The 21,403-nt window shown below is 42.8% G+C and overlaps 1 protein-coding gene across 1 annotated transcript in view; it reads right to left on the reverse strand.

Moving 5' to 3' along the window:
- The window catches only part of kif26ba (kinesin family member 26Ba), a 38,182-nt gene continuing 16,779 nt past the window's right edge, over nucleotides 1-21,403 (reverse strand). Inside the window, exons 3-15 of the mRNA XM_053510293.1 lie at nucleotides 19,687-20,193; nucleotides 16,856-16,992; nucleotides 14,525-14,708; nucleotides 14,011-14,220; nucleotides 13,806-13,899; nucleotides 10,883-11,145; nucleotides 10,222-10,405; nucleotides 9,735-9,897; nucleotides 8,261-8,432; nucleotides 4,634-8,006; nucleotides 2,765-2,967; nucleotides 2,432-2,582; nucleotides 1-2,282 (exon numbers count right to left, since the gene is read on the reverse strand). Of these exons, the coding sequence (XP_053366268.1) occupies nucleotides 2,134-2,282; nucleotides 2,432-2,582; nucleotides 2,765-2,967; nucleotides 4,634-8,006; nucleotides 8,261-8,432; nucleotides 9,735-9,897; nucleotides 10,222-10,405; nucleotides 10,883-11,145; nucleotides 13,806-13,899; nucleotides 14,011-14,220; nucleotides 14,525-14,708; nucleotides 16,856-16,992; nucleotides 19,687-20,193 (5,790 nt within the window). The 3' untranslated portion in view covers nucleotides 1-2,133. The remainder of the gene's footprint in view (nucleotides 2,283-2,431; nucleotides 2,583-2,764; nucleotides 2,968-4,633; nucleotides 8,007-8,260; nucleotides 8,433-9,734; nucleotides 9,898-10,221; nucleotides 10,406-10,882; nucleotides 11,146-13,805; nucleotides 13,900-14,010; nucleotides 14,221-14,524; nucleotides 14,709-16,855; nucleotides 16,993-19,686; nucleotides 20,194-21,403) is intronic.

Raw genomic sequence — 21,403 nt, forward strand, 5'->3', positions numbered from 1 at the left:
TCTGAAACATTTTTTATTTACGTCCGTCTCGGATTCTCATTCAGATTATTTTTTTTCCACAAGACACAAACACACCGACATTGTGCCGCTTATCTCCATAAACACTTTGTCTCCTGAATCGCTCATTTTTCTGACCAGGAAATGTTTAAGAATTGTGATCTGGAGTGGCAGAAACAACGACTCAAGCAGGAAAAAAAAAAGAGTGCATAAAAGACAGTTTGTACAACATAAAGACGATGTGTTGCCTTTTTAACCTTAAAAGCAGAAATTTATGGTGAGAAAATATTTTTTTATGAATAAGCATGAAAAATGCTAAATAAAGAGCAAAATATTATATACATACATACTTGTAAATGATGTACAGATTAAATGCATAGTATTTGGTGGAGCGTAAAATAAATTATACACTACACACAGCTCTGAGATATAAAATAAATAATATCCTTCATAAAAAAAAGCATGATGAAATGTTTTTTTTTTCTTTTTTTCTTTTGTTCTTTCTTTAGTTTTAGTATACAAACATTTAAACTCGAGCACCGAATATAAACATTTCATTTTATTAAAGTTGAATAACTGGCAGCACGACGGTGAGACCACACAGAGGGAGAACACACAGCGAGGATCTACAGCATGCAGCAAAACACCAGCAGGACTTCACAAAGATTTATATCTTGGGTAAATTAAAGGGGAAAAAAATGGAGCACCTTTAATAAAAACAATAAAGGAGACAGAGGGAATCCATTTGATGAGAAATATTTATAATTCTTAATTTAAATACTTGATGAGTGAGATTGTGTATCAGAGACTTTCATCCAATTCCACAACATAGTAAGCACCCTAACACAAATGCTCTAACCCTATCCCTAATCCCTAAACCTCTGACCCTAAGAAATAATCCTTACATCTCTCAGCCTAAACCCCAAACATCTACAGTAATTCTAATTCTGTAGACCTAAACCTCTAATCCTAATCCAAAATCCCTAATCCTCGAACCCTAATCCCTAAGACAAAAACCTCTTGCCCTAATCACTAACCCCTAAAACAATAACCCTAATACCTAAACCCCTAAACCTATAATCCAATTCTAAACCCCTAAACCTCTAGCCCCGACCCCTAACCCTGGAATGGAGTGTGCTGTACGTCTCAGTGTATTAATCACTGATTGGTTCCTAAACTTATGGCTTTACTTCATGTTAAACAAAAATCTTTTTCCCTCTTCTTTTTTCAGACATTTATTCTTTTACAGATTTTTTTTTTTAAATGCTAAAAAGCAGTGAAATATGGTTCGACTCTGTGTGGTCTCTTTGACTATAAATCTCAAACTCAAAAATAAAAAACACGTAACAAGTTGCAAATACGTTTAGTACAAATAACCTGACAAATAAAACACAGAGTTAACCAAGCTCTTCTTGTTCTATTTTCTGTTTTGCTTTTTCTCTTGTTTTGTTTTAAGCGAGCACCGTCTGTACACAAATCATCATAATACTAAAATTATTCTCAAGGCACTTTGTTCCTTTTTAATCTTCTTTGTTCTTTTTTTTCTCATTTCATTCATATCTGCCTCGTTTCATATCAAATCAGGCCTCGTTCGAATAAAACAAGCAAGCGAACTATTTACAAGCAAACTACTTTATCCCCAAACTGCACGTCCTGTTTCTGTTAAAGATTTGGTAAAATATCTTTTTTTTATATCAACAAAGCAGAAGATCTGCACATGCTAATGCGGAATTTGTGTCACTTTTATGAGATTTGGGAAACGATCCTGTTATTCTAGTCCCATTTAAAGGTCTATGTGAGTTGCTTTTTTTTACCTCAATCATAAATAAAGAATATTCAGTTTGACACCATAACATCATACCTTTGCTAGCTAATAAGCTAAGTAGTGTTAGGAAAACACCCCAGGTCATGTGACACAGCTGCTTAATAACTTATAACATTAACATTGTCTGTGTCAATATATGTTAAAGTCCCTGTTTTTTTTTTTGTTTTTTTTTTACATTCAAAGAAATCCACTTTTTAAAAATGACATTTAGGTTTCCTGTCTGTTTAATTTATGACCTGTTTCTGATCCCCTTATATTATAATTACAGACGCATACGCTGAAACTACTGAACTTTCTGTTTTCCTGCACGGTTACCGTCGGCGACAGGTGACGTCGAAACATGTGACCATCATCAGATGAGCTTTACAGAAATTTACTCGATTCTCCAGCCGCTGAGTGACGAACTCCAGCGCCTCCAAATACTCTAGAGAGTCGACCTCGAATACCGGCTCCACATCAACTGAGGGGAAACACACACACACACACACACACACAAACAGATCATCAGCATCTGTTTTAAACTGCAGAATAAATTAAATTCAAGAGCTATAAAATAAAAAAAATACTGTCATGGGGATGTCATAATCTTTTATCAATAAAAGGACTTACACTCTGAGGTCCACTTCTCGGGCTCGAGCATCAGATGCTGTTTGGTTTGTTCCAGTTCTTTCTTCAGCCAGTCATATTTTGTTCGTATTTCTGAGATCCTCTGCTGTCGATGCTCCAGAATCTTAAGTTTAGCGCTGAAGTACACCACGCCCTAGAACCAGGAAAAGAACTCGTCACATCCCTGCAGTGAACCAGGGCTCAATCCCTAATCAACCCCTAAAGAGAACCTCCATAGAGCTCTGATAGTGGAGCCACAGGAAGTGGAAATCGTAAAGAAGAAATGTAAATAAAACATGAAATAAATATAAAATAAAATAAGAAAGGTCATGTGACCTTAGGGCCGGCAGCCCGCTTTCTCTGCAGACGTTCCACATCGTCGATCTCATAAACTTTAATCTCGAAGGGTTCGGCAACGCCCCTCTGAGGGGGGCGGAGAGGACCATCGACCCAGCGCACTCCAGGGCTCAGGACTGGCTTCCTCACTGGGGAAGTGGGGTCAAGGGTCAAATTGGGAATGAGACGCCTCCTCTGGGTGCCTAAGAGAAATGAAAGTCAAAATAAGTACAAACTTCCGTATCACTATGCTCATTTTTTAGTTTAACAAAATGACCTGCATGAACCAGAGTTAAGTCTTTCCCAGTTTGCATGTAGTGCATTACACAGGCTAGGCACATTTAAGAAAAAAGATAGGATTTTTCTTAGAATTACCTTTTTACACAGAACTATACATCAGTTGATTTGACATCCTTATTAGGAAGTGACCCAGCAACTACAGAATATAATCACCAAGTAGTGCACTATAGGGATTTAGCTGCATGCATTGCCCTATGTAGTGCACGATTGTGAGCCATTTAGCTTTCCACCCATTAGCATTAGTGCCCTTCAGTGGAAACGGATTAATGGACTCTGCACCCTATTGAGTGCACTACAGAGAGACATTTGGCTTTCAGACTCACTGTGTGTTGATGCATGTCAACATGCACTAATGGTAAGATTCTGACTAGCTTTATTGGATTTAAAGTCAATTTGGAACACAGCCTACGCCAGCAGTGATATGGGCAATCGTGTGTTCCGCTCTCTCCGTGGCTTGGCTCTCGCCTGATCGCTCAAGCGTTTAAAACATGATTATAACTCTGTTTCTCTCCTCAGCTCAGTGCTCTTACTCATCACGTAGTGTGCACTTCAGCCGTCCCCTTGCTCTTTTTAGATTAAACAGCGCAGTAATGCTGTAATGTAAGTAATGTTTATTTCAGGAATTTGGCATTTCAGGGATTTAGCCCATTTATTTATACAGTATATATATGCGATATGTATATACATATAGTTCAAAGCTCCACGTGTATTTTAGCACACACTAAGTTAAATTCTCAGACAGAAAAAAAAACTCAGCAGAGTAAAATGCAGGAGAATGTTTTTGCCCTTAGGCAAAGTGGAGGAGGAGTGGGGCTCTAAATAACGAAAGACCACCCACGATCCTCTCTGACAACTAAAAGTCTGTTTATTTTGAGATCGCAATCATAAACACTCAGACAGATATGCGTGGGTGGCAGTTAGAGAACCTGCGGGTTCTGTTTAGTCTCCATTTATACTACATTTTGGTAATTTAGCCTTAGAGATATAAAATAAGTAACAGACTGCCCCATGGATCTACTGCTCACTGGCCATATAGGGACGTCTTGGAATATGTATGTGAGGGAGAATGTGTATTTCCCATAATGCCCTATCAGCGATATGTGAGGGAGTGTGTGTATTACCCATAATATATTGTAAGCAATCAGCAAGTAAGGGGTTGTGTATATTACCCGTAATGCACTGTGAGCAATGAGAATGTGAGTATTACCCATAATGCACTATAAGTAATGCGTATTTAAGGGCGTGTGTATTACCCATAATGCAGTGTGAATGATGAATACGTGAGGGATTATGTGTATTACCTGCATAAGTACATGAGGGATTGTGTCTATTACCCATAATGTACTGTGAGCGCTGAGATATGTGAGGGATTGTATGTATTACCCATAATGCACCAAGCAGTGTGTGTACTGAAATTAAATGTAAAGTAAAATCTCTGTTACCTAGAAAGCGGAGCTAGAGTTTAGTTTAGGATTAGTGTGTTTTAGTCTGTCAGCATTTAGCGATAATCATGTGACTGTATGTAAGTATCGTGACCAGAAGAAGCTTTAGAGAACGTATTCTTTTTACCTGTGTTGTTTCTTTTCTTTGCATTTTTCAGACTCCTCCGTCCACTAACTGAACTGCTGTGATCACTCATAGAGTCCTGAGCTGAGGATGCACTTCCAGTGGCCTCGCTATCACGTATCATGCTCTCGTAGCCACTACTGCCCCCACTGTGGTAGAAAAGGGTAGTTTTCCCCATGGCTGGAGGTAGCTCTCCACTCAGAACACTGCTGTTGTCACTAGCATGCCCACTGCTGCAGCGATGTGGCCTGCGTGGAGCGGTGATCTTACTGTAAGGGGACGGTAAAGTATTGACCCCTGGCCGTTCCTCACCCTGGACTGGTACTGCTTTTTCTTCGACATTGCATGTTCCTCGTCCGTGATCGGCCTGGCCAGCACTGCCCTGCATAAGTTCTGAGATTCGTCCGTTTACAGCTCTGAAGGGCAGCTTTGACACAAACCCTGATCCCCTGTTGCGGCTTAGCGACTGAGTCGACCAGGCATTTAAATTTGGGTTCTTTCCATTTGGGGGCAGGCTGGAGCTCCGGTTTACTGACTGTGGAAGCGATTTGGTGGAGAAGCTCAGGGTCTTGGTGGTAGTTGTAGAAAGGCTTCGAGATTTAGGACTGGCCATGAGAAGTTTGGTAACAGCTGAAATTTTGGATTGGCTTGATTTGGGTGACTGTGGTACACTGGAGTTTGATCCATTTGTTGGAGAGGAAACTAAGTTACGTGTAAGGCTTCTGCCCACACGGGGCATGGTGCTATCTCTCACTACAGCTGCCTTAGACCCAGCAAGCATAAGGCTCTCCCCTCTCTCCAGGGAATGACAATCATAGCGGGCACCATGAGATCGTCCCAAAGAATTGGTTCTGTTTGCTAACAGTTCGAGTTTCGCACTGAACAGCCTACTGCTCTCAAAATTTGCTCCTGTTTGCTTACCATTTATACCCAAATCCTCTGGTGTGCTGCCAAAGAAGGATAAGTGAAGGTTTGAACTCTGGTTACTTGTCGGATTATGCTGGGGACTGGCTCTGTTTCTCTGGTCAAGACTTGACTTCCTCACAGGTGGTAAGGGTGGAATTCCTTTTGGACGGGTAAAGAACCCTTGCTTTCCAGATAATCCTCGCCTTTCCAGTGTGGCTCGAGGACTGCATGGAGTGGATGTGGTAACTCCAAGGGTTTTATATTCTCCACTTGTATAGTGATAGGAAGAGTCATCAAACTCATCCTGTTTGTTTAATCGATGCCATGCCCTAGGAAGGCTGCCAGTTCTGAGGATGTTAGCTGAAAACACTGGAGTGATGCTTTCTGAAGCATTAAGAACCATTTCACAACCATCTACAACTCTCTTAAAGGAATCTGGAGATCCTACTGCTTCACCGCTGCTTGAACTGTTTCTGTTAATCACACGTTTGCTCTTTATATTATTAGATGTTCCATTCTCCAGATTTACCTCACAGACAAGTTCCTCGGGTTTGGAGGAATCCATTTTCATCCAGGGATCATCAAATATGATCTCACTTGAGAGAGGAACTGGTGGAGATCTGGAATCTTTGACTAAAGCGTGTTTGGCTGGTGGTTCATGCATGATCGGCTTTACAGCAGAACAAGGCTGGGCAGTTATATTAGTTTTATTAGGGGAAAAGCTGTTTAAAGTGCATAATGTCTGAATATTGGAAATGGTCACTGTTGTTTTTCCCACAGTTGGAGATGTTTGGTTAGAAGTTTCAATTACACAGAAATCCTTCCCAGCCTCCTTGAAGTGTTCCGTGAGTTCTTCATTTGCTCTTTCCTCACTCATTTCCAGAAGCTGAACCTCAGCTAGTCCCTCACCCTGCCCAAAGCATTGCTGCGTAACAAAGCTATGGCAAGACTGTTTTCCACCAATTCCTGTGCTCATTTCAGTCTGCCATAAACCTTTTGAAGAACATCGGCTCATGATGACCTCTCCTTCAACCTTGCTAAGAGGCAGGAAGCTAGCAATGTTGGTTTCTGAGATGGTGGCATTGGTAGTGGAGACTGTACTGCTGTAGCATTCCATATCTTCACTCATACTGCTGATAATGCTGATGGGCCGTGAACCTGATGCAAGAGCCTGAACTGAACAGTCGCTGTTGAAGCTAATAATACTGGTGGGCCTGCCATCCTCTATGATCCCATTTACTGTTAGCTCCCCAACAAGAGTAAATACCAACTCGTCCTCATCCTGTGGCTCTGTGAACTGCTGCAAGGTGATCGTTGTGCTGTTCTTGTTGTCCAGAGGGAGTTGAGGAACATCGTCACCCAGTGTATCTACTGATCCCAAACTGTTTGATGAAGAAGAGTGCTTAAGTACCTGAGGACCCATCCCAACTGGAGATGTTCTAAATTCACCCTGAAGCAAGGACTCAGTGGATGACTTTACTGAATCTCTGTACAGATTTTGTGAGGATTGCGGAGGTGTGCTGGGCATTACTCCTTTCTGAGTGTAAACTTTGCAGCGCTGAGAAGGTGAGGAGGGAGGTTTGTATTCTGATGTTTTGGTCAAACTAGCAATTCCTAGCCTGGGGGAACCCATGGGACGAGGTTTGCCATCACTGCTGCTTCCTCCACTAATGGACTCTCTGCTATTATGAAGACTGGAGCTGTTGGCCCTTTGAAGGGATGTGAGCTGACCAACACCACTACCTCCAGTTACACTCCGACTAGTAGAAAGAACACAATTGTTTATTGAAGACTTTGTCAGATTTTCTATAATGGACTGCGCAATCTCTGCTTCCTCCACCACTTCACGGATCTCCTCCAGCTGCTGATCATTAGAGATCCTCTTGGGAGAGCTTGTGATGGTCCGAGATGAAATAGGCTCAATTTTCTTGAGTTTGCTGGCTGGAACTTCTTCAAAAGGAAACGTGTTCACCTCCTCGCTGCCGTCAATACACCCCAGTCGCTCCTGCAGTTCTGCAAATGTGTTGCATTTGAGACAATCCTTTTCCTGCTTGCTAGACTCTGCAGTTTCTTCAGGTACAGGAGGCAGCGTCTGAGCATGAATGGTTTGAATTGACTGGACAGTTTGTGAAGGCTGAATTAGAGAATCACCCAACTGAGATGGTTGTGCTAGTTTGCCTTGGTCGCTTTTATACTTGTGTATAGATGGGATGATAGGTACAAAATCTGGAGGACCTTCATTATCTGTGAGCTCTTTGTCCGAAAGCGCGGTACCGTTTGGACCTACATAGATTACAGTATCGCAGGACTGCTCGCTGCTAGAATAATCATCTGGGTCGCTGGAAATGTGGAGCAGTGGTATTTCAGGGTCTCTAACGTTCCTGGAGTGTATGTTTCGAAGCTGAGTCGGACGTCTCATTCTGCCCTCCTCACATGAACTTTCTCCACCAGAGGAACTGGAAGTGTATTGCTGCAAGAGACACGACTAGAAATTAGATTTGGACTTCCTGATCCCAAGGCATCACTTAATTCTAAATTGTTGTAAAAAATACTGTGGATGTCTCATTGACACTGGCATATAAATGATCTAAAATCAATACAGGCAATAAAATACAAAAATCCTAAGAAGACCTTGCAGAAAATGTTAAACTGGAGAACATCCAATGAAATCTCTTTGACAAGCAGCAGTAAGATTCTAACAGAAAAGAAAGATATGGCTCATACCACGTTTACTTTGGTCTTCTTCTTCTTCATCCTCAGCACTCGAGAAGCGATCTGTAGTGTAGAGAGTGTTTCTGAAAAGTGGCTGGGAGACGAGGAGATGTGTGCGATCATGGTGGTGCGACAGTTCATGTTTCCAAGCGACTCTCGCAGCAGCATTGTTAACTTACTGTCCCTGTAAACCACAAAATAACCACAAAATTATTACTCACTGAAGATGCCAGCTTTTGGAGAAAAAAACAACCCACCTAAATTCTTTGACACGGGACTGGAATTTGAACCCGAAACATTTCAGACTTAGAACAGGATGGTGAAGAAGAAGAAGAAGAAGAAGATAATGATCGTTGCACAGATAATAAGCTCTGATTATTTATTAGAGCTCATTGTTTTTTCCCTGTGTGTGATCTAAATGAGCCAACTTTAGAAATATAATCGCATTACTGGCTCTGACTCACCGTCTGCTTTGTTTTTCAGCCTTGTTTTTTCCTCTCAGTGTTTACACGACCCTCATCCAGAACCCAGCAACGAGCATTTTGCTCGTTAAATCACATTACGACCATTGACATTTTTGTGCATTTCTAATTTATTCATGATAAAGGTTTATTCATTTAAATTCTTTAATTTATTCAATTAAAATCTCCCTAAAACTTAATTACATCTCTCCTCGTATCATCTCTGCAGAGCTGAATTTAGGACCTTAAACCCACACGCTAGTTCTGCAATGTGAATTAAATTAGCATTAAAAAAAAACACAGTTGCCTTGCAGGAGGAAAACACAATCTGTGCGCTGTCGCCTTGCGAGTGTTTAACCCGAGAGGGGGCGAGGGAGCAAGCAGCGGGAACGAGACAGGACAAGACAAGTATGAAAATGGGTATATAAATCAGCATCTGTTTCTGAAGCCCCCCTGAACATAATCATTTAGCTTCTAGAACCCGAAAAGAAATTCTCTTGAGGTTATGTTCTACAGTTCTTCGGGTTCCATCCTGATTTTAATTTATTTTTACCTCGTCCTTGTCTTATTTTCAGTCTTACTTTAAGTGTTTTTCTATATTAAGTCCCTTTGGCTAAACTAGAAGAGGTGGCAGGATCAGATTAGATCTGGCGTCACTGTGGCTTCAGAAGCACAGCTTACCCAGCATGCACTGCTGCATTTCTTGACGCAGTTTCCTTTATAAAATTAGAGGACAGAGTTGTTTATTATGATTTAAATGGATTTAAATTGATTTAAACTGTCATTAGATTTATATCCTATGTAGATTACGCTCTTGGCGCTTCATCTTATCGGTTACTACGGCAACACAGACCGTGCCAGAATGGACAGACCTCCCAGTACATCACGTTCTAACCACATTTAAACCTTTTCACTGTCGTGAAAGGTGAGATTTTACTGATGCTTTATGTGAGCTTAAATTCTTAATATTATGGCTTAAATATGGAAGACGACAGTGAAAGTAAACAGTCAGTATTGAGTCGTACTTGAAGGGGATGTGTTTGGAGCCGTTGACGAGGGCGAGTATGACGTTCCCCAGGGCCGAGAGAGACAGACACTGAGTAGGCGTGGCACTCTCACGGGGCTTCGCCAACTCCTTCACACAGCTTCCCAAATCTATCAGGTGCAGGCGACTGCGGCCTCCGGACACTGACACACACACACACACACACACACACACACGCACACAAACAAAATAACAACAATGTTAATTTTAAACTTGTTAAACTTTAAAAATCACTAATTCTTATTTTTCTGTTATTCTGTTATTACGACTTTATTTCTGTACTTAATGGACTCAGAGGCGGAGCTACAGTTCAGTGTAGTTTATGACATCACTAAATAAAAGCCATGGTTTTAAAATAACAAATGGTGCACGATGCTGGCGTGCGTGTTTTGTCCTCAAAACCAAAAAAGAATGTGAAGTTTGTCTCGTCTGTATTGTGAGACAGACTCCAGGAGACGGACACTCACTTCCTCCTTTCCCGCTCTTCTCCATGCGGTACTGGTAGATGTGCAGTGTGAAGAGCATGTGCGAGTTGCGATGTTCGTCCTCGTCACACTCGGCTCGGCTGCTGTACCTCGATGCGATGGCGGCGTCCAGAAAGAACGCAGCCTTCTCTGCTGTTGGCGCTCGCAGCTCGCTCTGATTCTGCAGCTACATCACGAAAACTCACATTTTAAAGAGCAAACTATACATCAGCCTGTAACATCAGGGTTTATTACATTGTTCATAAGCAGTTTTCATAATCAGTGTTTAAAAGTAATGCCAATAAGTAGTGCTAATAAATAGCATTAATAAGAAGTGTTAATAAGCAGCGTTAGTCAGAAGTGTTATTAAGTCTCTCTCACACTGGCTCACTAGCAGCGCTAATGAGCATAATAATGTAAACACATCTGGTTCTAATAATAAACAAACAAATAAATAAATAAGTGAAGTGAGTTTGAGACTGTCTGAGGTTTTGTTTGTGAATCTGATGCTGACAAACAGACACACAGTTCGCCTTCCTCACGTAACAATCCTCTGTGCTAAATTCACATCAGATCCATCAGATGGTTGACACTGGTAACTGCGTCTGACCCTGAAGAACACAGCCGTCCTGTGGACCAGACGTACACACAGTCGTCTCCTCACCTGCATCCCGCAGATGGGGTCCTCACACAGGTAAACTCCAGGAGACTGGCCGTCCTGTAAGCTGCCCGTGGCCACGTCAGACAGCAGGTCCTTCAGGTTCTCTTCTTTCCCCCAGACCTCCACTGCGGAGACGCGGACGGAGAACCGAGCGCCTGTCTTCTCCTTCCGCTCCGTAATGATCTTAAAGAGCCAGGAGATAGCGCAGGGGATAATGCCCAGGTTCTGCATGGAGTCGTCCTTCCCAATCATGGTGTAGGTTTTTCCTACGCACACACACACACACACACTACGGTTAGACTCTTTCTCACACTGGCTGGAAGAAAGCCGTCACACAAAAACGTATAACCTTAACATATTCTTACAAATATTCACAGTTCAACACAAATTTTATTTTCAGTTTAAATGACACAAGAGGTCGAGCTTTGTTCTGTAAAACAACAAGTTCTACACCATAAGCCGACAACTAAAGCTGGGATCTGTTGTTTTATTACATACCCTCTCACACACACACATTTATTTTACAGAGGATGTGTCCCAAACCACACACTCTCTTCACTACACAGTGCACACAAACAGTGACAGATGGCTTTACAGCTTTGCTCTGCTGGAAGTCACAGTGAGACCTTCATCAGATTTAAACACAAATTTCCCCAACATTGTGTGTGTGTGTGTGTGTGTGTGTGTGTGTGTGCGTGTGAGCACTTGTATGTCATACCAACACACACTGAAAGCCTCTTGTAGTGTAAGTAAACATGTAAGTAAAGACGTTATTCGACCGCAGCCGTTTTTCTCTTCTTCACTTAGAGAGAAAAACAGAATCGTGTGTTAATGCGAGTGTGATGAATAAAATGGTATGAGATTTCTCCTGGGTGCATTTTATTCAATTAACGTTAAACGCAGTGCCTATGATAACACACATACACACACACACACACACACACACACACACAATCCTCTGAATGATAAATAAAAACGTAAAAGATAATTACACAAACAGGGCTTCATTTATGAGATTGTTAATTATCTCATGCGTTAACGCAACTGTGTAACTGCAGATCAAAGGCTAATGAGACACTTTCTTATTCCTGCTATATTTATTAAACCCACACGGACATTTAATTGGAATGACAGTATGATCATGATTAAATGTAGACAAAACAAAACAAAAACACAAAGCTGCAACAGTTCTGAAGCTGACTCTACAGTGAATGATGCCTGCACACGCTTTAAATGACATTTTAATTACAATTTTAATTCAAATGGTAACGCCTTTTGTAGTTTCGTATGAACAATTATGAACTAACGGAATCCACAGAGTGAGGCTGAATGGTACAAAAATATTTGATTCCTTTAAATGAATCGTTCAAGAGGATCAAAGTGTAATGTAAAAGGGGCGTATCGCCAGTTAAAAAAAACGTTTTATTTTTATTTTATTTATTTACTGATATGGTTGCATTGGGGATGTGTTAAAGTGTGTCTCATTCTGTTTTCTTTTTCTTAACATGAATCAGTTTTTAAAAAAAACCTTCAGGAAAGATTTCAGTAATAAACAGCGATTGAAGAATAAAATGCTTTTTTATGTGATTTAAGACCAGGAGTTTTCCTGACAAATTACATTAATAAGTGTTCACTCCTGATGTACAATTAATTGATTAATTGAATGATTTGTATTTATTTGTGTAAAGCGGTTTTGCTGAATATGAACAGATGCAAAACATATTTTTTGGTGAAGCATCAAAGAAATAATTCTTTTTTTTTTTTTTTTCTTTCTACCAAATGAAATAAAGCTGTGGTCTGTTCCTTGAGTATTAAAGCTTCCTTATATCTTTACTACAGGACGCGTGTGACATTAACATGGCTGCAGTGTCAGCAGCTCTGATTTAGCACCCCCTGTGATGAGCCCTTCCATTTCCTGTTTCTAATTTTGTGTCCACGTCTCTCTCAGATGCTCGTTTGTCTCGGAGGTGTCGTGTTCCGGTCGTAACTCTTCCACCTTGTCTCGTTCAGACGTGTTTTACGAGCAGTAGCACACGCTTACACACTAACGCGGAACACGGCACACGGCCCGGCAGCTCGTAAATTCACCTGCGCTCGCTGCGGGACCGACTCCGTCCTCGTTTCTGAGGAACCTAAGTGTAATTGCCATCAATCACTCAGGGCTTGGAACAAAACAAGGAGAATTCTTGAAACCTTATAGGACTCAGTGCTGCTGAGGGGTTTGTCCCCGAGGGTCGAGCGAAATGTAAACGCCATTATAGTTAATTTGGGGTCAAGTTTGGAGTTAAGGTTCTAATTCTGCAATCAAGAGCCTCGAACACTAAAGAACAGTCCCATCACCATCATGTGTTCTGGTAGGTAGCACTGTCCTATATACTGTATATCCACCAAACCCAGACTTGCTCATGATTGTTGAAGCTTTACACCGCTGTAGCTCACACTCGGCATCGTGCATTATAATCTTAAGTGTGTGTGCAGTTGCTAGGCCATGAAACCCGGGTCATGTGCTGATGTTGCTCCCAGGGGCGGTTTGGAGCTCTGTAGTGAGAGGTATAACAAAGAATTCAGCCCTGGGCAGCGTTGAGCGCTCTGTGAGTTGAGTCTGTGTGCTCTAACGCATCGTAGCAGAGATGCTTATGCTTTGAGACATTTCAGGAAATTTCACTCTTCAGTTTGACCTAAATATTGCTCGTGTGTGTCCGTGGAGTCTCAGGGTCATGTGCTGGATTGTATCCAGCTGTCAGGAGGGTGCACATATTTTTGGCCATAATGTGTATTTTTTGGTAAGACAAACCTTGTGTGTGTAAGCGTAAAAGTCGAATTTTTATCTTGTTATTAAAACAAATGAATTTACTGTTTAGTAAAAATACACACCCTTACACACACACACACACACACACACACACACAGCTGTGAATTTTCTCACCGAGCTTGGCGTGACCGAAACAGAACACACATCCATCTGCTCCATTCACCACTGACTGGATCACCTCGGCTACAGTACCTGCACACACCTCTGCCTGAACACATATAAACACACACACACACACACACACACACACACACCTCTTTAAAGGTTATATTCCTGTCTTGCTAATGCCACACAGTTGAAAGAGGAAGCGGACGCTCACCTGTGAGGCATCGTGTGAGAAAGCAGAGTCGAAGGTGAACATTTTGGGCGGGGCTTGGGTGGGGACTCCTCGTTTCTGATTGGAGCTCTGCTGAGAGGCGGAGTTAGCGGCCGGGTCCATAATGCTCACCTGTTTCTTACGAGAGTCCACTTTCAGGAAGGAGCTGGACTCGGCGTGGGAAACTGCACACACACGCAGCATCACTTTCACCTAGACACACACACACACACACACACACACACACATATATACTTGGCCTGTTCAGGAAATCACACTGCAGTGTGTGTGTGTGTGTGCTGCACTTATTGTCTTCATTTGTCCCTCTCTATCTGCTGTCCCCTCGGAGACGGACACACACATTTCACACTCCATCACACACGAGATGATGAGACACTCGCGCACACGCGCGCTGTATATTATATTCACGTCTTAGTGAGATTATAATGTTTGTGGGCGGAGTCATTAGGGCACTTATGAAATAGGTAATCATGTGACCAGAAGGGATGAGACTCACCTTGCCGAGTCCTGGATTATCCCTGACTTTACTGACAGCTCTGAGGAGACAGGGTGGGGCTGGGGGCGGAGTGACCTGCAGGATCCCGCTGAAGTTCGTTGGGAAAAGGGGTGGGGCCAGTGGAGCAGTGGGCGTCGGCTTCTGCTTCTTCTTTTTAGAGGACAGGTTCAGTTTCTGTGCCGCTCTAAGGGAAGAAGTGTTTAATCTCATGATCCATAATACTGCTACAGACAACACACAACACATCTCTCTCTCTCTCTCTCTCTCTCATCATTCTCTCTCATTATTCTCTCTACAACTGTGTCTTCCATCTCGGTTTCTCCTATCCCATGTCTCTCTTTATCTCTCTGTCTCTCTCTATCTCTCTCTCCGTCTCTATCTTTTTCTCTCTCTATATCGCTGTCTCTTTATCTCTGCCCTTCTTTCTCTTTGTCTCTTTCTCTGTTACATTCTTGTTCTTTAAGGACCTTACTCTGTCTCTATAATAGTCTTTTTTGATCTCCTGTCTCTCTCTCTCTCTCTCTCTCTCTCTGCAGAGGTTTTTAACGTGTTCTTTATAAATAACTCAGATTAATGAGGAAGTGTTCTGTACGTGTCATCTCACTGCATTAAACATTAAACTCCATCAGTGTAAGACTGTGTTTATTACAGAATGAAACACTCTCTCCTGTCTCCTGTGTGTGTGCGTGTGTGTGTGTGTGCGTGCATGTTATTTCCCACAGATGCTAATGAGCTTTTCTTCAAATAGCATAATTAAAAAAGAGAAAAGAAACTCAGAGCTGAATTCCAGTTGTCTCTACGTAAATAGCACACACCAAATATCTCACACACACTCTCTCTCTCTCTCTCCCAAACACACACACACACACACATACACACACACACAGGAAAACACAAATATCTTCAGCTTGGATGTTACAGTTGCAGTTGATTCCACGTCTCTGCTCATGAAGAGAGTAATCTCTGTCTATTAATCCACATCGTTAATGATTAAAACAGTGACGGAAATTAATGAGTTAAAAAACTTAATAAACTTAAAGATGTGTCTCTCACTTAATAACTTTGTACATACAGTATATCTAAGCAGACTTAATTTTCTGAAAAAAACTTTATGTTCTTCGGGGTGGGCCGAACCTATAAACTTTACCAAGAGAAGGTGTGTGTGTGTGTGTGTGTGTGTGTGTGTGAGAGAGAGAGAGTTTTCTCAAGTTGAGTCGCTCTCATTAAAAACCTGAATGTCTTCCAAGTGAGTTCACACTGAGTGTCGAGCCAAGGAGACGAGGTGTGTGTGTGTGTGTGTGTGTGTGTGTGCACGCTCCATAAGGACTCTGATTAACAAATTCACAGTTTTGCTTTAGCCAAGTGACTGACACTGCATACTTTTTGGTGGCAAAGAATCATGGGAACTGTAGTTAAAATGTCGCATAAACTGTTAAATATATAAAGAGACAGACAGACAGACAGACAGACAGACAGACGGATTGAAACACAGATGGAAAGAGACAAAGACATGTTAAGCAGTTATTTATAACGCTGTACATGTGGGGTTTTGGTGTGTGTGTGTGTGTGTGTGTGTGTGTGTGTGTGTGTTTGTGTCTGTGTGTTTGAGTCAGAGCTAATGAAGACTTTATTCTCTCTCTCTCCCTCTCTCGTTCCTGCTCTCTGCACTCCATCATGTCTCTGAGGGTTTGGAGCAAAAGGTCAGTGCTGGGTGGAGGGGAGGGAAAGCTAGGGAAGAGCGGGAGGAATGAAGGATGAAACAGGAGCAGAGAGAAAACGAAGATGAGTTCGAGGAGGGTGAAGAAACTGATGGGAGATAAAAGAGGAGAGGAACACAGGGACAGGAAAACGGAGGAAGAACAAAGCAGTGAGTGAGGAAGAGGAGGATGTGCGAGGCGGAGGAAGAAGCAGAGAAAATGCTGGGCGCGATGAAGGTGAGGAAGTGGAGGAGTTAGGAAGGAGAGCTGATGAAGGCTTGCTACCTCTTCCCTTCCCTTCATCCCTCATTCCCTTCCTCCTTTAAGTGAGCACTTCATCATGTTATGGCTGGAGGGAGAAATGAAGTGATGGAGTGGAGTATTTTATAACAGAATGGGTTGAAGTTTATGTGTGTGTGTGTGTGTGTGAAGTGAATATTGACTAATGGGTCCAACATCAGTGCACTGCTCATCGGTGCACTGAGGAGTGTAATAATGTATATCCTCAAACACACACACACACACACACACACACACACAAGGACCAAGGACTATGGCAGGGCTTATGACATCATCACAGAAAGAGCCAATCGTTATCTTTCTGTCTAATGAATATTTAATTTCAGGTTCTCACCTGGCGAAGAAGGAGGCAGCAGCTGATGATCCTGTAGAGGGCGCTGTGGTGGGCGGAGCCAGGGGCGGAATCAGGCGATCCATGTTACAGCGGTTTAGTGCAGCTTCACTCGTGCACTCTTTATTGCTGTCTGACATCTAAACACACACACACACACACACACACACACACACACACACACACACAGTTTAAGCCCTGAGCTTACACTCTTCTGCACTGGAGAGTGTAAACAGGAGAGGAGCATGACCACCTCATTCTAAAACACTAGGTTTAAACACACCTACACAGATAAGACTGGAGTGTTGGGGACGATAACCAGATGTGCGTGTGTGTGTGTGTGTGTGTGTGTGTGTGTGTGTGTGTGTCTGCCCCAGGTAAAGGTGTGATGGATGGTAGAACGCAGCAACCAAGTCTATGGGAGTATAATTTCCCACCAGACTCTCTCTCTCTCTCTCTCACACACACACACACACACACACACACACACACACACACACACAAACAGTCTGGCTCATACATTTTAATTAAAATAGAAACATGCCTCCCTTCAACAGCCACTGCTCCGAAAACATACTGAGTCTCTCTCTCTCTCTCGCTCTCTCTCTCTCTCTCTAACACACACAGACACACATTAAGAGAGAGAGAGAGAGAGAGAGAGAGAGGAAGGAAGGAAGGAAGGAAGGAAGCCCCTGCAGCTTCTACAGAATAAATCAGAAGTGAAGTTTATTAGATCAGGAAATTAAACTTGAGTTATTGCAAATGTACTGATGAATCATTTTATGTCTGAGATATATTCTCTGTGATCATACACACCACCTTACACACCACCTCATACACCACCGAGCGAAGAGGACGGTGAAGAAGATAAGTATGGAGAAATGTGTACGTCAGCGTGAGAGATCTGAGACACCCTGCACACTCTGCGTTTGCAGCATGTCATTATTTTTCTCCGCAGGATTCGGATTTAGATTTCTTCTGCCAGATCCCAAACGTCTCCTCCCGTTGCTTTTATCATCTTCAGTACTGAATCAATATCCCGCCTTACATCACCTCATCCTCACCTGCAAAGCTGCAGAGCCCTCAGCATCACCCACCATCTTCCACCTGAGGGATCTGCAGGCCAGCAGGAGGATCCATCATCCACCCAGCATGTCTTGAGCTCCTGGGCTCCTCTCCACATGGAGTCACTGCTGATCCCACGTGCCCTACTGAGAAGCCTTGCTTTGATCAACGTAATTTTTCATTTTTTAGTTAAATCCAGTGATGGTAGAGAACAGCCTTCAAGAGATGCCTTCAAATCCATGAGTCAGAGCAGTACCTGTACTGACACTGAAAGAGTGATCCTGTCATCGAACCCACAACCACACACCTCCATCCAAAACCAACCAATATCCAAATTCCTCCTATTGGGAGTAGGTTCTCCTCCTTCCTTTGAAGAAAGCCAGAAGTTCAAACCTGAAAATGTGCATCTGCATTACCTCTTTACTACTTCCTGCAATTGCAACCTCCTGTAAACATCTCGACCTCTTGATGTAAACCTCAGCACCTCCCAATGAAAACATGTGTATCACTTATTTAAACCTCTTCAACACATTTACAGCATCTGGCAGATGCCCTTATCTCAGGATCATTTTACATCTGAGCAGTTCAGGGTTACAGGTCTTGCTCAAAGGCCTAACAGTGGCAACTTGGATGGGAGATAAAAGGTTGGGGTCTGAGGTTTAAAACTTGAACCTCAGACCTTCCAATCAGTAGTTCAACCTCTTACCCATGAGTTACCCCTGTAGCAAGAGAAGTCTCTTCACCACCTCCTGTACACCCCTCCACCATTTGTGTAAACCTCTCGACAACTTGATGTAAACCTTTCCACCACTAGATGTAAACATCTCCAACACCCCTGTAAACCTCTCCACCACTTGATGTAAACCTCTCCACCACTTGATGTAAACCTCTCCAACACTTGATGTAAACCTCTCCACCATCTCCTCCATTACTTGATAGTAAAATCTCCACCAGTTTATGAAAACCTCTCCACCAACTCCTGTAAACCTCTCCACTACTTGATGGTAAAATCTCCATCAGTTGATGTAAACCTCTCCAACACCATACGTAAACCCCTTCACAGCCACTGATAAAAACTGTCCAGGAGATATCCCATTCCCCTTACACTTTGGAGAACCTAAATGTGCAAACTTGAATCTGAATCCACCTGAATCTAAGGTTTTACCATCATTCTATCAGACAGAAGCGCACGACATGCAATAAGTCTTGAGCACTGCCACACTGGTTTGCAGTCCAGAAGCTTTCACTGTCCACTGGGTCTACGGAGGTGTGTACAGGGTCCTTGTTTTTGGGATTGATGTAAACGATTACAGAGTTGCTCTCTGCTCCAAGCTGCTTTGAGATGGAGACATTATTGGACAAGTGATGACTGTCATAGATGTCCAGGAACACCAGAACACAGGATCAGACTGGTAAAGTGCTCCTTCCACACACATCATGGTGCTGACTACACAAGTCATGAAAAATGTGAAACTCCTGCTAACTTATAATGCTGGAAGCCCTAAAGTTGACCCTGACAGCTAGAATTCTGTGGCTTTTTGTCCGAAAGAGCAGAAAGAAGGAGAGAGAGACAGATAGAATGAGCAAGACAGACAGAAAGAGGCTGAATGACACCCTCGCTACAAACACTTTAGTGGAAGTTTACAAAACTGTGACGTCTGCATTGCATAAATATGATAAAAATGTGATAAAAGCACTGCATTGCAAAAGTGTGATTGGTTTGGGACGCTGCCCCCGTCTATCTGACGTGTATGTAGTGCATGTCGTACCTGATAAGGGATGAGCGTGACTCCATTGGAGCGAGACACGTGTGCAGGTGACCAGGTGTTCTCAGGGTGCGTGTGTGCCGGAGAGCCGGATTTCCTCTCCACACCGAGCGTGTTGGGTTTGCTGCCGTGTTTGGCATGATGAGGACTGCTAAGGCTAGGGTTGCTAATGCTAGTGCTAGGGGCTGTGTTTGCACTGCACGTTGATGAGACGCTGGAGGCCGGGACTGCGCTGTTAGAAGAGGATGATGGAGTGACAGGATGGTACGATCCTGACAGGTGGGTAGGGGTGGAGCCTTGGATGAGGCTCCTCGTACCCACCAATGAGGCAAGAGAGGGCGGAGACCCAGGAGACACGTCACAGGTGAGAACCAGCCGTACAGCTTCCTGTTTTAATTGGCTGAGGTGTGTGAAGCAAACTTCGCAGCGGCTCTCGTGCTCGTTCCAGGCTTTCCTTGGGCTGCTGGGAATCTGCAACTTATCATGGAGAAGGAGAGAGAGAGACGGGTCCTGCGAAAAGGAAACGAGAGAGAGAGAGAGTAGTTTAAAGGGGGTTTTTATTTATTCAGAAGATGGGAGTGAAGAGAGAGCTTAGTGTTCTTGTTTACAGCCAACTACAGAGCTTTTACTGTGCCTTGCTTTTAACTGTCACATGCTGGAGCTCTCTACAGACTGTCATGGGCAAAATAAAAATGGCATTTACTGGGCGGAGCTGAGCCCCGAGGGAGACGAGGGTCATAATTAAATGATCACCTTTTTCTTTACTAAGGCACAAAAAGTCATCAACAAAGGAAGAAATTGAAGGTTGTGTTTTTCTCATCACACACATATACACACAGTACAGACCCATGTAACTGTACAAAAATAATAACGCTCTTATAAGTCAGTAGTGTAGGTGTTAAGTCAGTAGTGTAGGTGGTGTAGGTATTAAAGCGCTCCAGAGCAATTTACATCAGTGGAAGTAGTGTATGTGTTAGGCTGGTAGTATAGATGTTAAGTTTGTTGTGTAGGCGTTAAATAAATAGTGTAGGTGTTAAGACAGTAGTCTGGGTGTTAAATCAGTAGTGTAGGTGTTAAATCAGCCTTGGATGAGGCTCCTCGTACCCACCAATGAGGTGGTGTTAGTGTAGGTGTTAGGTAGTGTAGGTGTTAAATCAATAGTGTAAGTGTTAAATCAGTAGTGTAGGTGTTAAATCAGTAGTCTGGGTGTTAAATCAATAGTGTAGGTGTTAAGACAGTAGTCTAGGTGTTAAATCAGTAGTGTAGGTGTTAAATCAGCCTTGGATGAGGCTCCTCGTACCCACCAATGAGGTGGTGTTAGTGTAGGTGTTAGGTAGTGTAGGTGTTAAATCAATAGTGTAGGTGTTAAATCAGTAGTGTAGGTGTTAAGACAGTAGTCTGGGTGTTAAATCAATAGTGTAGGTGTTAAGACAGTAGTCTAGGTGTTAAATCAGTAGTGTAGGTGTTAAGTCAGTAGTGTAGGTGTTAAGACAGTAGTGTAGGTGTTAAGACAGAAGGCTGGGTGTTAAATCAGTAGTGTAGGTGTTAAATCAGCCTTGGAGGAGGCTCCTCGTACCCACCAATGAGGTGGTGTTAGTGTAGGTGTTAGGTAGTGTAGGTGTTAAATCAGTAGTGTAGGTGTTAAGACAGTAGTGTAGGTGTTAAATCAGTAGTGTAGGTGTTAAGACGGTAGTCTGGGTGTTAAGTCAGTTGTGTAGGT

Source organism: Clarias gariepinus, chromosome 13, assembly GCF_024256425.1.
Source record: "Clarias gariepinus isolate MV-2021 ecotype Netherlands chromosome 13, CGAR_prim_01v2, whole genome shotgun sequence".
Classification (NCBI taxonomy): domain Eukaryota; kingdom Metazoa; phylum Chordata; class Actinopteri; order Siluriformes; family Clariidae; genus Clarias; species Clarias gariepinus.